Consider the following 21,981-nt stretch of genomic DNA (forward strand, 5'->3'; position numbering starts at 1 on the left):
TTTCTCATCTCCAGAAGATGTGAGGGATGCGCTCTAGCGGTTGCTCGGGGGAGAAGGCCTCGCGCTATGGAAGGGGGTAGGCACAGAGGGGATCACGCTGCCCGGACTAAAGTAACATGGCACACGGGAGCACACGGGGCGTGTAAATGCTCAGAGTAGCGTTTTTACGGCTGGGCTGAGGCCACGGGAGCTTCCAGAACTGTGGAGGGCGGTCCCAGAGATGCTTCGCCGAGCACAGTGAAGCAACAGCTTCAGATGAAGAGTTTGCCCCACTTGCAAATGCTAAATCACTGCTGGCTAGAAATGACTTTTAAAATATTTTTAAATTTGGATTAGTTCACATCAAAAAAACATTTAACTTCATAAAAAAGCAAGTGGGTTAGAAAGTAAACCTCAGGGTTCCTTTTAATGCCTGTTCTTTTATGGACAGACGACGCTTCTTGTCGCTCTCCCGGTAGCTCGACAGGGAGAGAAAGAGCACCAAGGCACTGCAGCCCGCAGCAGCACATGGATCTACGTGGCCACCCACAGAGACAACAGCCCCCGCCACGATGCAGGAAATTCCCATTCCCCTTGTGCATCTTTTCAGATCATTTGTGGAGAAATCATCTAGAGCAGCTGCAGACTCTTCCCAATGTTTTCTACTTTGGTATCTCAGTGACAGCTTGAGCATCTCTTCTCCTCCTTTTTTCTCCCAAGCAATGAGGATTTTTCTTTTGTCTCCCTTATCTTTGTATACCACATCGTCCCTGTGAGGGCAAAACACAGGCTATAGAGAATCCCTCCCTGCCCTAGCCCAGGCCTGTGAGCAGGGCAAGCACTGCCACTTTCACTGCATCTTTTTTGGACACAGCATTTTCAGCTTGCCTCTAACTGGGATGTAATTTGAGTTTGGACACAGATGCCTTGTATCTCTTGGTGCCTGTAGCCAAAAATGGTGAACTTTTAAGATTTAGTTTTTCTGTCTGAGAAGTCAGAAACTGCCTGGAGAACTTGCCTTTCTCTCTCACGACAGCTTGCAGTCCAGATGATGGGAACTTTTGATATATCAAGATGTAGTGATGCGGCAATGCAAGGCACCCCCTTCTTTCCCCTTCAGACATCACACAAACACACCAAATGTCACAGAGGTGGGGACAGCTGGCTTGTGCCTGACTGTGGTTTAAGGGGGTGGAGGGAAGGGACACGACCTAGAGCCACAGACAAGCTCCACCCCACCCTTGGGAAGGCAGAAGGATGGTTTTGGCCTGGCTTCCTCACAAACCCAACCAAATCCAAAGGACCTTTTTAACCCCAAGCAACACAAGACAGCACAGCCCACTGGTCCCCTAATTCACTGTTTCTGAATAAAGGTGTTTCACCCCCAGACTTTGAGGATGTGTTGTAAACTAACAGAAGCAAAGACAACAAAGTAGGTTTTGATGTGCTCATCATTTTTGATGGGGGAGAGACAGAAGAGACCCACTGACTTGATGTTTTAACAGAGAAAGGAAATGGTTTTAGAAAGCAAGTTACCTGTAATCTTTATTTGGATAAGGAAATAAATATGTATTCAACTAGTTTTGATGGTACAATTGTGTGTCATTGCACAAGAATTCATACTTACACTGGAATGTGCACCATTGACTGTTAAGTTCCACTTTTCACCCAGAAATACATTCAATGGCTTGGAGAAGAAGGAAAAAAATCCATACAAACAAGGTGTGTCAGAAAGAGGTCAAAAATAAGATTTATTTGCAAATCATTTTGACAATAAACTAGTATCTCTGAGCTGTGCATTTTGGGGACTACAAGTCAGTTCCTTTGCCCTCTGAGATTTCCATTTGCATGCAATATGGGAATTCAAAACGAAACTTCAAAGCGTCCTTTTTTGCCTTGCTGCGCTGAGTAATTCCTTCCACAGGCACACTACAGGAGAGTCAAAGTCTCTGTAATGAGAAGCTATCACAAGCAACCTTGTCTTAGAAAGAAAACTGTCACATGAGACCTGTTTCACATTTGTTTTACACAGTGTTAAGCACTTCAAGATTCCCACAAGAAGTGCCTGGTGCTGTATGAAAAACACCTCAAACAAGCCAATAAAAAATTCCACCACAAATCCAAAACAAAACCCAAGGCAACCCTAAAACTCACAACTATACTGAAACCTCAAATTTCTTTCTGATGTTAAGAGCGCACAGTGCGTCTTGTTATGACCCAAGTCCCTGCTCTTGGAAGCTAATGAGCTGTGTCTCATGTAAAAAGAAAGAAAAAAAAGTTGAGATTTAATAATGATGACTACTGTATACAAGTGAGCTCAGTACAAAGGCAATCTAAAGTAAGATTTACCTGACTGTGTGAATGCAACCTCTAAATTACAGTTAGAGTCACAGCAGCTGAAGACGAAGACATCTTCAGCATCTTCAGAACATTTCTTCCATTTATGCCCGTGCTTCTCCCTGACCTTGATCTGCCTTTCAAAAAGCCTGGAAATTTCATCTCTGAAGTCACAGTTTGATTTAGATGAGATCACAAGTGTATTCTGAAAACCCTACATGATTAAGTTCTGAATAGACAAGTTACTGCATCTTGCATTAGGGCAAAGCCCAAAGGTAACACAAGGAAACAAGGTAACTCAGAGAGGAAATCAAAGAATCTGACCCACATCTATTTTCAATACAGTTCTAGAAAATATTAATTTTTATAAAAAAAGAGGGACCTTTTTTCCTGTTTATGAAGCTCAAAACAATCCCAATATTCCGCACTGTAAAAATAATTTCCCCCCCTCTCCCATATATATGTAATAATACAAGAAAAATGTCCAGATATCATTGTTATCAGTTCAAATAAAGCAATAATGACTGCATTAGATCATTCAAATGTAAATAAACATTGTTTATATATAAATGTATATAAATATGCCCCAAATATCAAAATTACCTTATAAGGGTAACAACTCTTGGTCGTTCTTTTAAGTATTTACGCAAAGTTGGAGAGAATAATAGTCTTAGAGACATTATTTTATTTTGGGCTAGTTTAGAAAGAGTAAAACAATTTTCAACTGAAAGCTCTTCATCATCAGTCCATATGTCATCTCACCATGGGTTCTCCCTATACCTTCTGGGGAACCAAGTCCATTTTTCTGGAATAAATATGCTTGGTAATTTCACATCAGCCATTACTGAAATATTCCCGAGAGAAAGGCCCAGAAACTAGGAATCTCTTCAAGCTGAGCACCCTAGCTAACATCAGACTGCCTCCTGCATAAGCTCAAAACTGAGAAAGGGATCATGATTTCAGAATAAATCTCACATTGACAAACATTGCCCCCTCCAACACCTTCAGAGAACAGCAAGAATTTATCATGGGTAAATTTGCAAATCCAGTGGTTATGTTCTCCCATTAGACACCTCCAAGACTTCACTCTTCTAAGCCCTGTGTATCCTTTTATTTCTGGTGTAGTCAAATGTAAAAACTGTTGAGGTTTACTGACATCTGATTTGGGCAACAGTTAAGCTGCAGGTGCCAGCATTCTGCATCAGCCTGTACTCGTTTCAGCCCCCAGAATAAATTTCTTCCCAGTAGCTGGTACAGTGCTGTGTTTTGGATTTATAATGAAAATAATGTTGATAACACACTTATGTTTTAGTGTAAACATGGCTTAGCAACAACTAAATCAGGGACTTTTCAGCTCCTCACCCCATCCCAACAGTGAATGAGCTGGGGTGCATAAGGAGTTGGGAGGGGACAGAGACAGAACAACTGACCCCAGCTGATCAGAGTGTTGCCCCAGACCAGATGGTGCCATGCTCAAAATATTAAACTCGGGGGGAAACAGCAGTCACTGCTCAGGAACTGGCTGGGCATCAGTCAGCAGGTGGTAAGCAATTGCACTGTCCATCACTTGTTTTGTATATTGTAATCTGTTTCTGTCTTATTAAACTGTCTTTGTATCAACACATGAATTTTACTTTTTTTTTTTTTTCTCCAGCTCTATCCCCCACCCTGCTTTGGGTGGGGGGCAGGCAGTGGTGGGGTGCAAGCAAACAGCTGAGTGGTGTTTAGGTGCTTGCTGTGTTAGAGCCATAACATGACCCCTAGAATTCATGGGTTTAGCAGTATTTTGCAAGACAAAATTTGACAGATCTCTTTAAGATTCCAAAGTTTGGAAAACTCCTATCCTGAAGGTCCACTATTTACTGAGGAATTATCATGTTTACTGAGAACGTGAATTAACTCTGAGCATACCATCTTTAATGACAACACTTCAAAAAGACCCCATGCAGTCTCACAAGTTTTGTTCTCTTACACATCCAGGTCTGAAACCAACAAATACTAAGAGGTTTTTTTAGGAGAAGTTTTGTAGAAGTGATCCAGTTTCCAAATGTCATTAAATGTTTTGGCAGAATAATTTTATATGAAATCTGTAATACACTTGATAATGTTTATAATCCAATGATTACTTACATGAAGTATTATTGCATTTTAAGCGTAAAAATATAAGAGGTTCTATAAAGAAAATTAAAATAGCATTAATCTAATATTGATAGTCATATAAAATAACTCACAATTATGTAAGTTTCCATATTTAATTACACATTTAAAAATAAGTTATAAAAATAATTAAGCTTCTTTAAAACCCCCAAGGTATTTTCTTTTAGGAGTTTTTACTCATATCTACTGATTGTCTAGCATCAGCAACAGCTTCTGGTACTCGAACAGTCATATCATTCATTGATTTCTTCAAGCAGATTTGGCAGCCTAAACGTGATCTGTAGGGAAACATGACATTGTAGTTAGTTCTAGCCCACCAGACATCTAACAGCATTTACCCCCTTATGCCTCCAACATTCAGCCACCCCAAACACATCATGAACTACAAACAGCCACTCTTGTGCATGGTCTTAATCAAGCCCAGTAGCGAACCGCATGCATCAACACAAGGGTCTGTGTGGCAATAATAATGATTTATGTTCAGTATCAGAGCTCAGCACGCTGGAAAGTCGCACACCAAGTACTTCCTGCTTACTGAGACAATATGTAATAAGGGTGACCCTTCCATTTTCAGTGGGACACTAGCAGGTCAGCCAGGTGCCTCTGGCATCTCTGAAGAGAAGAAGGTAAAAAATCTAAACGAAAGCCTCAGAAAAAGCACAGCTTAACCTCCCTATCCAGGGTCCAATGTTTTCAAACTAAAAAGCTCAAGATTGGGTCATTAAGCCAGAAAAGTAGGAGTGAAAAGACAAGAAACACAGGAAGGAGAAGGATAAAAGGATAAAACGCTCAAGGCACTCGAGGAGATGCCATCCTTTTTTTTTCTACCTACCATTCATTCTGAACAAAAAAAAGATGTTGCATGCAAGCAATTAAAATCAAAGTATTTAATACAATAACTAAATTCTGCAGACATCAGAAGCCGCTTTTATTGCTGGGATATCTTTATTTCAATGTTCATGTCTTTATACTTAAGTATAGAATATTGAAAACATCAGCAAGGATGGGCAATGTTCTGTAGCACCAGTTCCTGGAAAGACGCTAGCTGACAGCCTATTTCAAAAATCTAAAAGTTACCACTCTCCTTTCCACCTCTTCATATGCATTTATCTGCACTTTCAAGTCCAAACATCACTTCCTATTGCTCAGTAGCACAAGATCCTCATACATCTTCACCAACAGTTTTTGATATTACCACAGAGCAACACACACTATACACAAACCTTACTCTTCACTGTTTTCCCACATCTTCCACAAACATGCTAATTAAAACCTAGTACTTATCACTTTTAGATCACACTGTTGATCACCTATTATTACCAGACAGCCTAATACTTCTACCTTGTTAAAAGATAATTTTTCTTAATGAATTACTTATCCTTTACAGGGCCTTTGCTCTTATCCTGTTGCAACTCAAGACTTAGTAAAGTTTTTCTAGACCTAAATAAATTACATGAACTGCAAGATCTTTCTTCGCACTCAGTGAGTTATCTGAAGAACTCCCATATCTGCTTCATTCCTCTACAAAAGCTCTGTCAAATTCTTTCCTTACCCATAGTAGACAGTATAGACTATCTATAGACATCTGATTAAAGTGTCCAGTACGGAACTTCAGTGTATTCTTCAGTTTCAATGATCTTTTAAAAGTTGGGTTGCTGCCTTCTCATACCTTTGCAGCAGAATCAGTTTTAAACCAACCAATTAAGCCTTGCAGACAGTTCAGAAATGCCAGACTGAATTCCTGTAGAGCTTCTGAGTGAATGCTACCTAGCCATTACCATTTGTTACTCATTTTATTTATCTGCTGTAATACTTCCATGGACACATCAGTTTGAAAGAAGATCACAGAATACTCCAGGAAGCCTTTTGCAAAGAAACCTTTCAGTGCATGGACATCCCGTAACATCTCTAGAGACAAAATAAAAAAGAAACTTGGCTTTTATGTTATCTTTTTCTATTTTAAGTGCACCTTCTACATCACCCATCAGATCTTCATGTAGACAAAGCTTCCCGCTTCTGATAGCTTAGAAACAAAAATATTTTTTCTACTTTTTACAAGCTGTTTCTCAGCTTATTTTTTGCTTCAGCATTCTTCTCACACATTTAACTTGCCAGGGTTTGCATTCCCCTTATCTTACTACTTTTAACCATCTCTACTGTTCTGCAGTTAATCAAAACTATTTAATTTTAACCTTTCTAATTAATTCCTCATTTTAAAAAAACATGACTTTCATGGCAGTTGCTAGCTGAAACTTCCCCAAACACAGAGTCACTGATAAAAATAAGCTTTTATCCTTGTACCTATGACAGAGCATGGAAGTGCATCTCCATTATACAAATCTGTATCAGCACAGGAGCCCAGGTAACCTGCAGTAAATATCAGTCACTTAAAGCTCCACGTTCCAGAAGAGTCATCCTCTCACACATTTGAAAGGTCCCTGGCCATAGGAAGAACACATGATGCTAGGAACACCTAATAGAAGTACCAAACATGTTCAGAGAGTCTAAAACTTAATTTGGTATGAGGAACTTAGAGAAAACAGAAGCATTTAAACAAAGAACTCTGGCATTCTACTGTTTTTCAGTTCTTCAGTAAAATCTCCTTGCTTTAAACCATTAAAAGATAGCCAAAGAAAAAAGATTTTTATTTCATCATTTGCCTTCAGAGCTATTTAGGAATTATTTTGGTCCTGAACCTAAAAATTCAGGAAAATTATGGTAGATGGTAAGGGTGAAGTAAATTCACACTTCATAGGCTTATGATCTTTTCAAAACCAAAAATGGGTTTTTGTGAGACAGGAAGAAGAACAAAACAAAGGAAGCTGCAACAAGTATCTCGTAGCTTAACTTCTTTGCCTTTACAACTTCCCATAGAAGTTCAGATTGGTCTGAAGTGAGAATGTGTATTATATAGAAATGATGAGTATGGGATTCCCATTACTGATATAAGGAGACAGATGAATTAATTCAGAGTGCTTCTTTGCAGAGACATAAAAAGCTCTATGCTATACAGGCCAGGTATAAAGCCTCATCATCACTGGAAAGATTCTCAAAAACTTCAATAAGCTGTTCCATTGAAGGATGAAGAAAAGCGCTTATGAAACCTTGTAAGGCACAGCTGCCTACTGTTCATGGGGGCATGGTTTATGATAAAGGCTACTTGTACACCAGCAGGTAGAACAGCCCACTAGGAATGGGTCTGTGATGAGGATGTGACACCCTAATTACAAGATGTGTGATGGTGGGGGTGATGCAGAACCGAGGATTACTTTGGACTACCACTAGTCTAATCCTAATGTCTATCAGCAGTCAGAGCACAGTTTAGGATCAGTTTCTCCCAAAAGGGAATCTGGCTTGTGTGCACCAAGAGTACTTTGAGTCAAAGCATGACAAGTAGGTACATGGACATATGGAACACTGTTTGTGCTAGAGAAGGCTCCAAGGAAGGATCTTAACAATGTACATAAATACCAGAGAGGTTGTAGAGTCTCCATCCTTGGAGATATTCAAAAGCCGTCTGGACATGGTCCTGGGCATCGGATCTAGGTGGCCCTGCTTGAGCAGGGGGTTGGGCCAGATGACCTCAAGAGGTCCCCTCCAACCTCAACCCTTCTGTGATTCTGTGAAAAGAAGATCTGACCAAAACCTAAACCACTAATGTTAACACATTCACTAGCTACAGACTAACAGAGACAGTAAACAGAAGGGAAGAGAAACAAGTACAAGAAAATTCACACACAGGACAGCAGCAGCAGAGCTTTTGTTGAAGGAATTGGGTTTTCAGTTATACTTTAGTATCTAACATTTCTGCACCAGACACCTCTGAAGACAAGTACTAGCAACTGACACTTTTCAGTTACAAAAGCAACACTGACATCTTTTTAGTATGAATTAAGATAGACAATATCTAAACTTAGCAGTCCCATTTTGTGTAACAGAATCCAGCTACTCATTAAAAGCTGATTAAGGTGCTCCAAGAATATTAGACTGGTCCATCTGCAAACCCTTCTCTCCATTCTTTGATGTAGTGAAGTGCTATGTTGCCTTACGTTTCTGTGAGGCCATATGCCAGGTCCAGCATGTCCATCTCTTCGTCAGTAATTGCATCTAGTTTCTCAAATATGTGGTCTTCAAATATTAAATGACAAGTTGAACAGGCTAGTGTTCCTTCACATGCACCTAAGGAACACAATAAATCAAGATGACAGAAAATCCAAGTTTCAAATTGCAGCAGAATTTCAAAAGAAATCCTACATATATAAGTGTTTGTCTCATACAAGAAGTCTCCGTTGATTAGTAAAATTAATGTTTTATATATTCTCACATTCATATACTTACTCTGCATTCAACTGTCAATAGTATTTCTACAGTTCCTATAGCATTAAGATTTACTTAAATATTTTAACTAATTTATAGCATTTAACTAATTCCCTTTCCACCTTTTAAAGAAAGAAAAGTTTTATACTATAAGAATGCAAAAGCAGACAACACTGTCAATCAACACTACTTGATTTATTTCCGAGGCTGATCCTTATCTCTCTTTTTCCCATGGTTTTGAGAAGGTTTCCTCCAGAAGTTTAACAGAAGATACCTGCTACACCAAAAAAAAAAAAATTCCTCAGAAGTACAGGAAGGAGGGAATTTATACTTGGTGCTTCTTCTCACTTAATAGAACACTAATTCACAGCGACAAAAGTAGTCAGGCCAGAGAGATGGTTTTATCTGTGCTAAAGAGGCCTACATGTATTATTATGAGGCAATCCAGTACAAGTCAAGAATCTAATAATTTGCTAGGGTTGAGCAGAACAAGCATCAACAACACCTACATGCCACAGCAATGAGGTCACCACAGGACAGTAAAAGTTTGAACACTAACAAATTTGTCACTGTGTTGGGCTAACACTAAGTTCTTCACATTGCTGAAAAAGAAACATGCAAGTTTAACAGGGCAGGAAAGGCTGAATACTGCGGAGAGTGGGATTGGGGCACACAACAGGCTCCAATTTAAACTGATAGGAGAGAAGCAGGTAACACATTAGCCAATTATCATTTATTTACTCATTTGCAGAGAAGGCAGAACCGAGAATATGGTGACCCCATCACCTTTGTACTTGTGAGGAAATAAGGGAAGCAAGATCATAAGCACAACCACTGCTATGGAAAGAAACAGTGGAATTTATCATCACACAAGAATTACACACAAAAGCACCATGCTGTTACATGCAGTAACAGTATCAACAGCATATATTCAAAGTGAGCACGACACTGTACTAGAATATTTGATTTTTAAAATATATCACATCTTCAAAGACATGTTAAAAAGTAGAGTTCAAATAAAGCGCCAAATACAAAATTTGTCTTGTCAGCAGTCTAAGGATCTTGAACATTGGAAAGGTGAGGGAAGGAGCGAGAAGGGAAGGAAAGAACTGATCAGTCTCCTTTGGACAGTGGAAGGTCTCTCCACAACTGTAAAGCTAGCAGTCATAAATAAACAAATTGAGTGCAGCCAAATCATTCAAGAGTTTTATAAGCCTTTACACAAAGATATTTCTATAATTATTACTGCACATGGGATGCCCTCTAGTGACAAAAACAAATAGGTAAGATTTATGTTTCACTTTTCCCTCAGTTTTTCTCTAAACAAAGAACATACATTTTTCCTGCGTTACTTCTCTGCCCTAGTATGATGTTTCACTAGCAAGTGGTTATTGAAATGGGACCAGTATATGCTATAATTAAAGACTGCTACAGTATTCCACATTTTTTTTTCAGTTTGGCTTCTGATTATCAACAGTATTATTTTTTCCCACTTCACCATAATGCCTTAACATGGTTGATATTTACACAGAGAACATTTACTGTAGGATACAGGCAGACCAGCCATAAGCCTATGAGTCATTTAGTAAGTGATAGATACAGCTAATTAAACCAGTGCATTAGATGTTTTTAAAAATGTCTCTTAAGAGACAATTCTTCTTCCCCAGACATATGCAGCTCTAGATATAAGAGTTGTCTCAGATATTAAGTGTAAGATTTTAAATCATACCAAAGTTATAGCTTCCTCCTATTTTGATTTTAAACAGAACTCATACCAAGTTAGAATTTCATGAGGGCTTTGGTCTCTTTTACTCTAGTTCTTTAATAAGAATTAAACTTCTCACTCTTCCCTGCTAACTGACATGGATTTGGTTGTTTATTTGTCTTTGCACTCAAATACTACAAACTGTGTTACAAAAAGCCTGATAATAAATTGAGACAGTATGGCACTACAGAAGTAACCAGATACTTTTAGAAATACACCAGTTTTGTGTTGCCTACAGAGCCTTTCAGCTCAGAAGAGTCTGCAGATGGCATCTTTCAGATTCCACCTTGACAGCACTCTGTTCACATTCCCCTCCCTTAATATTCAAGCCAAGATCACCTCAAATATTTTTTTTTTAAAACTTGAATCAAAATATTCTATGCATCTGCACGAGAAAAAAAAGAGGAGAAAATCCAAGTAAAGTACAGGTAGGTTTTATATATAAATTCATATTCATTTACGGCTGGACTTGATCTTAATGGTCTTTCCCAACCTAAATGATACTTATGCATAAACTGGAAAGTAATTTCTAGACACTGAATACAGTTTTCAGTGCATCTACTTACCAAAACCATCTATGTCTAGATTATTATCAACAACAACATCCAGCAGTGAATCCCCAGGTTTTCCCTTGGCTGTCAGTTTGTCACCATCGCGATTTATGAAATGAACAGTTATTTTATCTTCTGAGCTGAAAAAGAAAATTACATACTAGAATTAAAGGATTCTAGACCTTTTTAGAGCTTTAGCATTGATTTAATACTACTAAACTAATAATCACAATCAACTCTAAGAGCTGAGAAATCTAAGTTATCGGCTTTTAAAAGCTGTTACAGACACAGGCATTTCTGGTGTACATTGAACAAATACCATGAAAAATAAAAAAAAAAAACCAAAACAAAACAAACCTTGGTTTGTGTTTTGTCACTAAAAGCTATATGGGATCCTGATGTTTTGCCTTTCACCAAAGAGGATCAGAGCTATTTTATTTGTTAAAAATTGTGCCTAAAATAAAAGAGTTCATTTTAAATGTTTCTCTCCCCACCTTTCTGTGGACTCTTGCTTTGGATTTATGACATTTTTATTGTTCTCATCATTATCATTTAGGATAAATTGTAAGTTTCCCCACTTCTGCCTAGAGTTTTAGATATTTTACTTTATTAGTTACAAAATTTACTTCTCCTCTCCTGCCAAAACAGGAAATACTCAAAAAACATTCTGCTGTCTTCAAGCACAGATTCTCTTAGGAGTTCGACTTGTAAATATTAATTCTAGTGAAGTTCAAAGTTTTTACATGTTTTCAAAGAAAGAAGGTTTTGTATTTTTCTGCTTTGCTTTTCAGACAATTATTTAAGAAAAAACTCTCTTGCAGTCTGCATAAAAATGTCTTATCCTAAAGCTTTTAACATGAAAAAATTGATTTTTTTTGCATTCTGTATTATATTATTTCACATGCAAAATTAAATGAAGGCTTTAAGTATACTAATGAAATACAGTTTGTTCCATTTTAAGCAGACTATTTTTTTTCCTACAGTAAGTGAGCAAAACAAGGAAAACTTATTGGATGGACAGTAAGAAATCTGCCAAGAGATGAGAGATAAAAATAGAACAACCAAAAGGTAATGCAAAAATTTATGTTTCCATGTGAAATCCATACATAAGAACCACTTATTATTCTTATGCTTCTTATTACCTGTACTCATTTTTAGTAACTGTGGGCCTTGAGTGATCTATCATATGCAAAACACACAAGCTTGAAAATCAAGTCATCCTCTGTAAAACTAATCTGTAGAGCTGAATATTAAAGCAAAAATTTGAAAGTGGCCACGCTGAAACATCAGTGAACAAATTACTTTTGTAACTGGCTGTAAAAGAAAATGTGTTTTTAGCAACATGAGTCCTAGGTTGTTATGAGAAACAACAAATGTTTGTTGCTGTAGACTTTATATACTTGCCACAACTGTAAGATCAGTTGGCAGCAGTGTGTGCCAAGATGATTCATTATGATGTCATGCTCACTTCTTTTCCTATCATACCTCAGTCCATTCTCCAGAAGGCAGCCACAAGCTATTATTAACAATAAATTAATTCCAAAATAATTGATAATGAAGGATTGACCTTGCTGATCTGCTGATCTGCAATGCATTTGAAGCATGCATTATAATAAAATTCAGACATCTTAAATATACATCTTTACAAAATGTAATTAATGTTGCACAGTCACCTGTGATATCCAAGGACCACCTCCAGCAAACCGTTCTGTGGGAGTTTGTTACCACTCTGCTTTTTGTTGTGCTCCTCTGCTATGCTAACACCTCCCACAGCAGAACCAAGGAAACAAGCACCCACTTAGATAAACTAGTACAAAATTCAGCACCTCCACTGGGAGTTTAACACTGGTGGGTTTCGACTGCATCTGGAAAGGGTCACATTCCGAAAGCCAAAGTAAACTACTCACAGTGTAATTTAAAATGGCTTCAAAAAGCTCTTCCAGAGGTCAAAGTACACTCTCCTTTGATGAAATATTTCTGTTCAGATGACAAACACAAACCTGACAGGAGATACAGTGAGAGATGTACTTGCATTTCTGGGCATCCTCAGTACATGGCAAGTACTAAATATTTATTCCAATATCCTAAATATACCCTTTACTCTATTATAGGATGAGGTGATCACAAATAACACGGACCAAACAGCAGGATGTGTGTCTGTCCATTAGATCACTGGAACTTTTGTACATGACAAGTCGACTCCCTCCCAGTTTTCAAAACATGTTTGAAACTGTCTTCACTCGTGATTACGCTTTAATCTGGTACAACACCACAGTGTTACAAGAACAGTCCTGTCCCCGCTCCTTTGTTCCTTCTCTCTCCAGTGCTCACACTGTCATGTGGTAAACTGGGCCTGGAAAGAAAACTGGTCGAAAGTCGACCCTCATAGGTCAATGGCTACTTGGATGTCAGAACTGGCACAGTCAGATCTGACCCTCAGACAAAATTTAACACCGGTTTAGAACAGTGGTGTTACTGCAACTTTATGATACAATGACACAATCTAAGCTTTCCGATCAGATTAAACCAATCTTCTGGTGTAAAAATGTGGGTTTGGCTGATCCCCACTTCAGTCAACTCATTTTGCTAATCTGAATGAAAATTAGCCATAAAAACAAAGTAGTCCCAGCTGGACCAGACAGCATAACTGACAAAATTGCCACTGCCCACAGCAAAAATGAGGAAACAACAGTGGAGCAATCTTACATTTGCTTCAGCCAGTTGTGGATCTGCACCATGGCTGTGCTTGCCTGACGGGTGTGGCATGCAGCAAGGGGACAAACAGAAATATCACTTCTTCACAACTCAGTGGCATTTGTTGAAGACTGATACAGTAATTAATCTTTCCACAGGACCTAAATCCACCCGGATTGATAACTGAAGCTAAACTTCATTTATTTGTGTAACGTTAGACACAGCCTTCTCCAGTCTTGCAGGACTGTAGATCTGGTTTTCTGCTATTACCACCTTTACCACTCCTCACATAGCCAAAACGTTTAATTTAGAAAAATCAGTGAGGCTTTATTGAGTGGTGAAAATACTTTCAGAAGGGTGGTGTATGTAATAATCAGACTAGTCAGACATTCAAAACACACTGACCAAATCTTTTCAACGACTGGGGGATACCATTAAAAAAAAATAAAATTCACACCTGCATGAAACAATACTTAGGCTTTATAAATTTCAAGTAACATAGCTTTTGTCTACCCAGACATTGTTTGCATGAAGAAAAACAACCAAGCAAATATCAACATGATGTGAACTAGTCACAGGCAGTTAATGTGAACCATGTGTCAGGCCTATGCAAGTATGAGTAGCCTCAGGATTATCAGGAAGAACAAAACATAGTTTGTGTTATCTGCATGAAGCATAAATATTCCAATTCATTCCCAGATAAACCAGATGAAAAACACAATTTCTTCATATGGTTGCCACAGCACTATCAGCTTTTTTATCAAGCTTCACTGTGATACTCTATACTGAGCATACTGCAAATGCACAGAAGAGCACAAGAGAACTGTAAATGCTGTTCATTGTCTCTCCCGTAAATAAAAGGAGTAAATACTGCAAGAATCCTGACAGCTACCTCCTCCTTAAAAGAAGTATTCTTTTGCATCTCAGATATTACTTCCAAGTTAGGAATCACCTCTTACATTCTTCCAAACAAAACATAAAGGTAACAACTGTAGCCTAGTGTTGCACGTGGCAAGACCAACTCTGTTATTTCCAGATCTTTTAATAAACAGCAAATCCAACAGCCCTAAACACCTAAAGAGTCTCACGAACGAAACTATTAAACAGGCCTCAATTAAAATACGAAGTTATAAACCTGAACTAATCTTTAAAACATGCAATAATTATGCTGTGCACCAAAAACACTGTACAGCTATCCAAACTGGTATAAAAGAATTCTGAAATAGCTCCTGTTCACCCTGAAAAGGAAGGGTAACAGATAAAAGTGGAACAAAAGAAAACAGAAAATGGAAATCAAAACATAATGCCTGATGCTTCACTGAAACCCTTAGGAACCTGTATGATGTTTTTCACCCTCTAGACACAAATACAGCTAATTTTACATATACAAACAATGACGTATCTTTTTACTGGAATAACACTGGCTGACTATATAAAGGTCAGGAACTGGGGCTCAAATAATACAATGCCCAGAAAAGGTAGGACTAGAGAAAATAACCCTCACATATATTGAGAAAACAATAATATCCGAAGATTTTCCTCTTCTTCTGATTCATTCAGACAGGTTATGGTACGGAATATATAAACAACACATTTGAAATACTTGCTTGCATAATCTTTTTTGTTGGTGTGCTTGCACAATGAGTGTGAATAAATTCCATTCGTATTCAGCCTGTTTGTGAAAGACCTGAGAGATTACAGGTCTACATTACTACAACTACTACTATTACTGCTACGTTACTATTAAGTAAGGAAATGTTTTCCCTTCTAAGTATTCTTTTCCCCCCATTTTTACCCTGTTCAATAATTTGAATAACTTTTTAAAAACTGACAGTATTTTACAAAGCCTTTTTTTTTTTTTATTAAAAATTGCAAATCGGGGACTTCAAAATCAACTGATCATCAGCAGGGTCACTCAGAGAAGAGATGTGACTAGCAACTTACCTATCTCATATGGGAGTCCTAGACTAAAACGTTAAGTTTGTCTCTCCATATGAAAAGTATCTGCTGGAACAAAGTCAAAAAGCACCTACAGGAGAGTTTAAAAGCAAACTATTGAAACAGCTTTGATGGTGAGGGCACTATCCCAACCCTCTTGAAACAGAGCAGGGTACACCCCTGATGCTGGGCAAGTGATTGCAGGTCCTGTTCAGAGTCAAGGAAACTTTTCTGACAACCAATTAAACCAGGTTTTTAAAATCTCTGCATTTTAAATACTGAAAATTTGCTATAGACTATGACCTGTCTTCAAATATAAAAACTACAAGCCAGAGGGCTGTGCATAAACAGTTTTTGACAACATGTCACAAAACTACAGTTAAGGACTGTGGAATATTAAACCCGTACAGATGAAATGCACTTTGAAACACCTACTCTTACATACTGGTGAGGACAGGAGGGGTTCTGCATACTCCGATCACAGAATCAATTAGAATGGCAAAGACCTCTGAGATCACAGAGTCCAACCTGTGACTGAATACCACCATGTTAACTAGATCAAGGCACTGAGTGCCACATCCAGTCTTTCCTTAGAGAAAGATGCACAAATGCTCTTCAGTAGTGGAAAACTATACCAAAGGTTGAAGAGACCTTCAGTATTGGGCTCTCTGATAGGCGCTGTATTTTTACCACAAGCCTAGTCAGGCTTCCAAAAATGGGGGGAAAAAAAGCAAGCAACTGCACTGCACGAATAAGTAACTTTGCTGAGGTCATAACCTTTTAGAGAACTAGCCTGAGCACCAGGAACCCTGGTTTACCGTTCCATAACACCACAAGCCATTCCAACGGGGTTCCAGGTCATACCGACCCCGTGCCTCACTCGGGCCGACCCGCAGTCCCAGCACAGTCCTGCGGGGCACAGGAAGGATCTCCGAGAGCGCTCCGGTGCCACCGCTCCGCAGCCGCCGGCGGACGGCGAGGGCAGGAGCGGCCGTGAGGGGCGGCGGGGCCGGGGCCCATCCCGGGTCACCGCGGGAAGGTCACCCCGCGCCAGTCCGGCTCGGGCGGCCCGTGCCACGGGCAGCCGCTGGCCCCGGGTGCCCTCAGCGCCGAGGCCCGGCCCGGCACAGCTCCTCTGGGGAGCTCGCCCGGTGCCTCATGGCCGCGACCCTCTTACCTGAGCACCGCTCGGGCAGAGAGGCTGAACGGCCGCGCTGCCCTCACAGAAGCGGCGGCGCTGCCGCAGCCCGGCCTCATCCCGCCTGCCGGCGAGCTGGAGGAGAAGAGCCAGCGGCGGGAGGAGGCGGCGGCGGTGCGGAGGAGCCGTGCCGGCCCCGGGGCGGCCATGGCGGCGGGACGGGAGCGCGGGGCCTCGTCGGCAGCGGGGCGGGGGCAAAGTCCCCCCGCTCAGGCGCGCGACGGCCCTGCAGCGACTCTCACTGCCGCCTACGGAGCGCGCGGCCCGCCCCGCCCGCGTGACCGCGGGGTTACGCAGAGTGTGCGCAGGGGAGGGGCGGGCCCTACGCACACGGCGCAGAGTGAGGCCGGCGGCGGCCTGCCGGGAGCACTCACGGCTTGCAGTGGTGATTCCCGCTTCCAGACCTTAGCCCTGGTCTGCGCGAGAAGGTGGCGTCGTGGAACCCAGCGTGTACTGGCCCCCTGCCCAGTTGTGTCCATGAGGGATTTCTTGTCGTGTCAAGGACAGGGCGCTGCGCGGTCGGTGGCACACACGGTGGAGGTGTCACCCAGAGAGCCTTCACCACATCTCCAAAGCCCCTGTGCGGGGCCCGACCTGCGGGGGACTAGGCTCCAGCTCCAGGCTGGGCAAGTGGTCGGTGAGACCTGGAACCCTATTGAAACCGCTTATAATATGGAACTCCCAGGGAAGTGGAGCTGGCGGCTGGGAAGTCTGAGCTGTCCAACAGGGCTGCCACAGAGAAATTCCCAGTTCCTCATTACTGTTTCTTATGACAACAGATCCAACTCCTAAAACCCGGATGTCAGCAAAGGGACAGCAGCACTATCAGAGAATCTAACAGGACATGAGCATTCATGGTGAATAGCTCAAAGATGAGTGTGTGCAGTAGGAAATTTTGAGATATCCTGAGCAATTACAGACTGCACATGTAGGCTTAATTTGTCTCTCTACCACTATTGATTAAATGGTTATGTAGAAACCCTTCACTCTACCACACCCAGACTGGGGAGTTCTGGGTGAATGAGAAGAAATGGAGCCTGTACTTTGAAATAATTAATTCAAACAGGAGTGGAAATAAATCGGGGGAAAAAGGGAATGTTGTTTACCTCTGATGCTCTTGAGGTTGCTAAGATCGTTCCTGATGCCTTATGATTTTGTTGCATTAGAGTAAGATCAAAGAGGGAGATATTGCACTAACTTGAACCAGTGCATTTTAAGGAGAGGAGAAGGTCCCGGTGGAAATGTCAAGAGCCTACAAACTGCCTGGCCAATTGACTTGAATGTGTAAGTTTTCTCTGCTTTAGGTATATAGCTGCTAGCCTCGAAGCTACACTCAATGTTGCTAGAGGGATTCCCTTTACCCATTACAGATATGGCCAATGTGAGATTTTAGATAATCCGCATCTTGTCTTTTACACTTTATTTCAGTTATTGCTATGTCAAAGTAGCTTTTACAACACCTATGCTGTAAAACTGAATTTGTTTCATGTCATTATCCTTTACATTACAGTATTCTTTCCACAAAAGCAAATATATGGCTCTCCCCATCTAGATTTAGCATTGGATTTTAAAAGCTTTACAATTACCTACATACACGGTATATCTCTACATTTCAGCTGACATGAGGCTGACCACATTTTCTACGTAATTTCCTTAGAAATTCTACCTGTCACAGAGGCTGCAGTAACTTTACTCTGGTTGCCACTGTGTACAATACAGGAAGAATAGCTTTCAGTTATCCTTTGATTACTAGCAAAATAATTGCATTTGTTCAATATACCACTCATAGAATAATATTTTAAAAGTATAACTGAAATCAGTGCACTCAATATGTTTATTAAATCATATATTATTATAAATGCAGTTAAAATATGTGAATATATCATAGAGAAGTCACCAAAATAAATACTCTGAGGGCTTGATCCTCAGCTATTTTACTGGTATCCCCTCACAATGAGCTCTTTTTCATTGGTTTCTTTTCCAACACAAGAGAATGTGGCCATAAATAATACAGTTTATTTCAATGCTCTTACTACAGCATGGGGTCATATATACATAATCCTATAGCTAAATACATACAGCTCTAGCTGGACTTCTAATATTGTAAAGCCCAAAGAGTGCATCAGATAATCTAGTTTGACTTCAACCAGAAGGCTGCTTGTTACAAATTAATGGTTAATGCAGGCAATAAGTCTGAAAGGGACCCTCTGGACCTTCTAATGTTGCCTGTGACCTGTTTGCTGTCACATGCAACTCAAGTAAATAAATAATTTTTTAACTAAATATTTATCTTTTTCCTAAGTTTTCTTGCTGCTACTAATTGCACTGAAAAACAGTCGCAAAATTTCATTCCTTGGAAGTGGAGAATGCCAAATTATTTATCAATTTTCAAGCAATTTCTTTTATTAGTTTAGTTCTTAGTATAGGATTATTTATGCTGTTTTTTTCCTGGCCAGGGCTGCTTATGAATTTAGTTTTTCTTCTTTCTGAAGTTAACTGATCACTTGTTGTACCCTCTTCAGCCCTTTTAGTTTAGCCTCTGTTATCAGTACTGTCCTACCTTTTATTTTAGCCACTGTTATTTCTAGTCTCCTTCCATAAGACAGGAAACTCTCACTGTTCTTCTGGTTATGCCACTGAGCCATTTGTGCATATGTTAATTTGAATTCCCTGTTGTTAAACATGGGTGACTAGTTAGTACATTCAATTCAGGTCTTGTACAGTGTCTCTAATAGAAGCGTATGGCCCTGATACATCCCAAGATTGTATTTGATCTTTTTTCATGTACAAATTAAATTAGTAGCCTCAAATCAGTGAGCTTTAAATCGGTGTGATCAGTTAATAATTTAGATGTCCTTTGATGCTTCTCATTAATGAAGCCATCATTAACAGCAAGAGTTCTTGATTTGCCCAAACTGAACAACGTAAGCTCTTTGAACTTCGCTTCGATCCGCTTTCAAGTGGGATTTTCCTCCATATACTGTTTTAATGAAGGCCATCAACTTGCTTTACCCCTGTGTTGGATATGTTCCATAGCTCTGTTCCAGCCCTCTGACTGCCATGGCCCTGAGCACATTACCCCTTTGCAAAAGTTTACTTGGCAGAATCCAAGGTCAGCTCCTCCACTGATAAGAGCAGTTGTGAGAAAAGCCATAGCGAGGGCCTGCCTCTCCTTTCTCTTCAGAGCCACTTTTAAACCGAGGCTTTTTGCTGGCCTGTGCCTGTGCCAGCAGCTCTGTTTGCACCATCCCACATCTCCATGAGTCTGACCCTGATCAGACTTGCTGACTTGGCATCCTAGCTTGGTCTCAGACCTGCCTTGCCACTGCAGCCCTGCTGGGTGACCACTGGGCTGTATCTGACCCTGACCACTGTCTCTCAACCCAATCTTGGCCGGGGGTTGCTGTGCTCTGCATCCTGGCTCCTTGTTGGTGAGGTGACTGCTTTTACCCACCTCAGTATTGTGCTTAGTTCCTGGCACACCTTCTGTTGTAGAGTAGCCATCTCATGCTGCTCCCTGGAACCTCCCACCCTCAAACACAGGGCCCTCCTAATTCCCTCATAGTTTGTATATAATGTACGTTTTTGGGTGGGCAAGCTTGAAGAAAATGGTGGAGCAAATTAGATCGGGACATCTTGACACAATAAGAGGAATAGAGTGAAATAAAGGAGAGAAAAATTACCAGCGGGGTGTACCTAACCTCTCTCTGAATCTCACCTTGGTTGCGTGAAGGTTTTTGTTGCTTGTCTCCATGGGATGTTCATCCTAATGGTAGAGCACTTTTCGGGAGGCACTTCATCTTTTCTCATATTTTTTTATAGGTTCTTGCACACTGGGGACCAGATGTAATACAAACATTTTTTCCCCCCCGAAGTTATACCCACCAATTCTTTACTATTTTTGTTTGTATTTGTAGGAGGCCAACAAACCACTAGATGGCGAAAAGTTTCAGCAAGATAATGCGTGGGTATTCATATGACCTTCTGTCCTCAGCTTCATCATTCTGTTTCTGTCGAGCTTCATGAGCTGGACCTATTGGAATGAGTCCAGAGGAAGGCCATGAAGATCATAGAATCATAGAATCAGCTGGTTTGGAAGGGACCTCCGAGATCATCAAGTCCAACCCTTGATCCACTACTGCTGCAGTTGCTAGACCAGTGGCACTAAGTGCCACATCCAGTCTCATCTTAAAAACCTCCAGGGACGGAGAATCCACCACTTCCCTGGGCAGCCCATTCCCATGCCTGATTACCCTCTCTGTAAAGAAATTTTTTCTAATATCTAACCTAAACCTCCCCTGGCACAACTTAAGACCATGCCCTCTTGCTGATAGTTGCCTGGTGATCAGAAGGCTGGAGCACCTCTCCTATGAAGAGAGACTGAGAGTGTTGGGGTTGTTCACCCTGGAGAAGGCTCCAGGGAGACCTCATTGCAGCCTTCCAGTACCTGAAGGAGGCTGCAAGAGAGCTGGAGAATGACTTTTGACAAGGAACGTAGTGATAGGGCATGGGGAAATGGCTTCAAAGTGAAAGAGAGATTAAGATTGGATGTCAGGAGGAAAGTTCTTTAGCCAGAGGGTGGTGAGACACTGGAACAGGTTTTCCAGAGAAGCTGTGGATGCCCCAGCTCTGGGAATGTTCAAGACCAGGTTGGATGGGGCCCTGGGAAATCTGGTTTAGTGGAAGGTGTCCCTGCCCAGGGCAGGCAGGCTGGCACTTCATGAAATTTAACGTGCCTTCCAACCCAAACCATTCCATGATTCTGTGATCATTGAGGCCATAGTGTGTAGTACCATGACAGTTTATAGAAATCTGAGGTAAAGCTGACACAGTCCTTCTCCTCCCTGCCTCTCCCTCTCTTTTGCTTTTCTAGTGTTCATGAGTCAGGTGTGGTGTAGATTCATAGAGGTGATTTTCACAAAAACTAACAGGAAAAAAAAAGGAAAGAAAAAATAACAACAGTAATTAGAGTCTCCAATGAAAGAAAAAAGCATTTCCAACTGCACAAGATTGGTGCTGACAATGAATTGCAGCCTGATATCCAC

The 21,981-nt window shown here is 40.6% G+C and overlaps 1 protein-coding gene across 1 annotated transcript; it reads right to left on the bottom strand.

The window, feature by feature from the left end:
* Positions 1–1,706: 1,706 nt before the first annotated feature.
* On the bottom strand, positions 1,707–17,100 carry FDX1 (ferredoxin 1). The gene is made up of 4 exons (XM_032678779.1): positions 16,916–17,100; positions 11,122–11,246; positions 8,523–8,652; positions 1,707–4,751 (listed from the first exon to the last, which is right to left on the bottom strand). The coding sequence occupies exons 1-4, from the start codon at positions 17,083–17,085 to the stop codon at positions 4,637–4,639; spliced, it is 540 nt and encodes a 179-aa protein (XP_032534670.1). The 5' UTR covers positions 17,086–17,100; the 3' UTR covers positions 1,707–4,636.
* Positions 17,101–21,981: the final 4,881 nt, after the last annotated feature.

The sequence above is a fragment of the Chiroxiphia lanceolata genome, chromosome 2 (assembly GCF_009829145.1).
Source record: "Chiroxiphia lanceolata isolate bChiLan1 chromosome 2, bChiLan1.pri, whole genome shotgun sequence".
Lineage (NCBI taxonomy): Eukaryota > Metazoa > Chordata > Aves > Passeriformes > Pipridae > Chiroxiphia > Chiroxiphia lanceolata.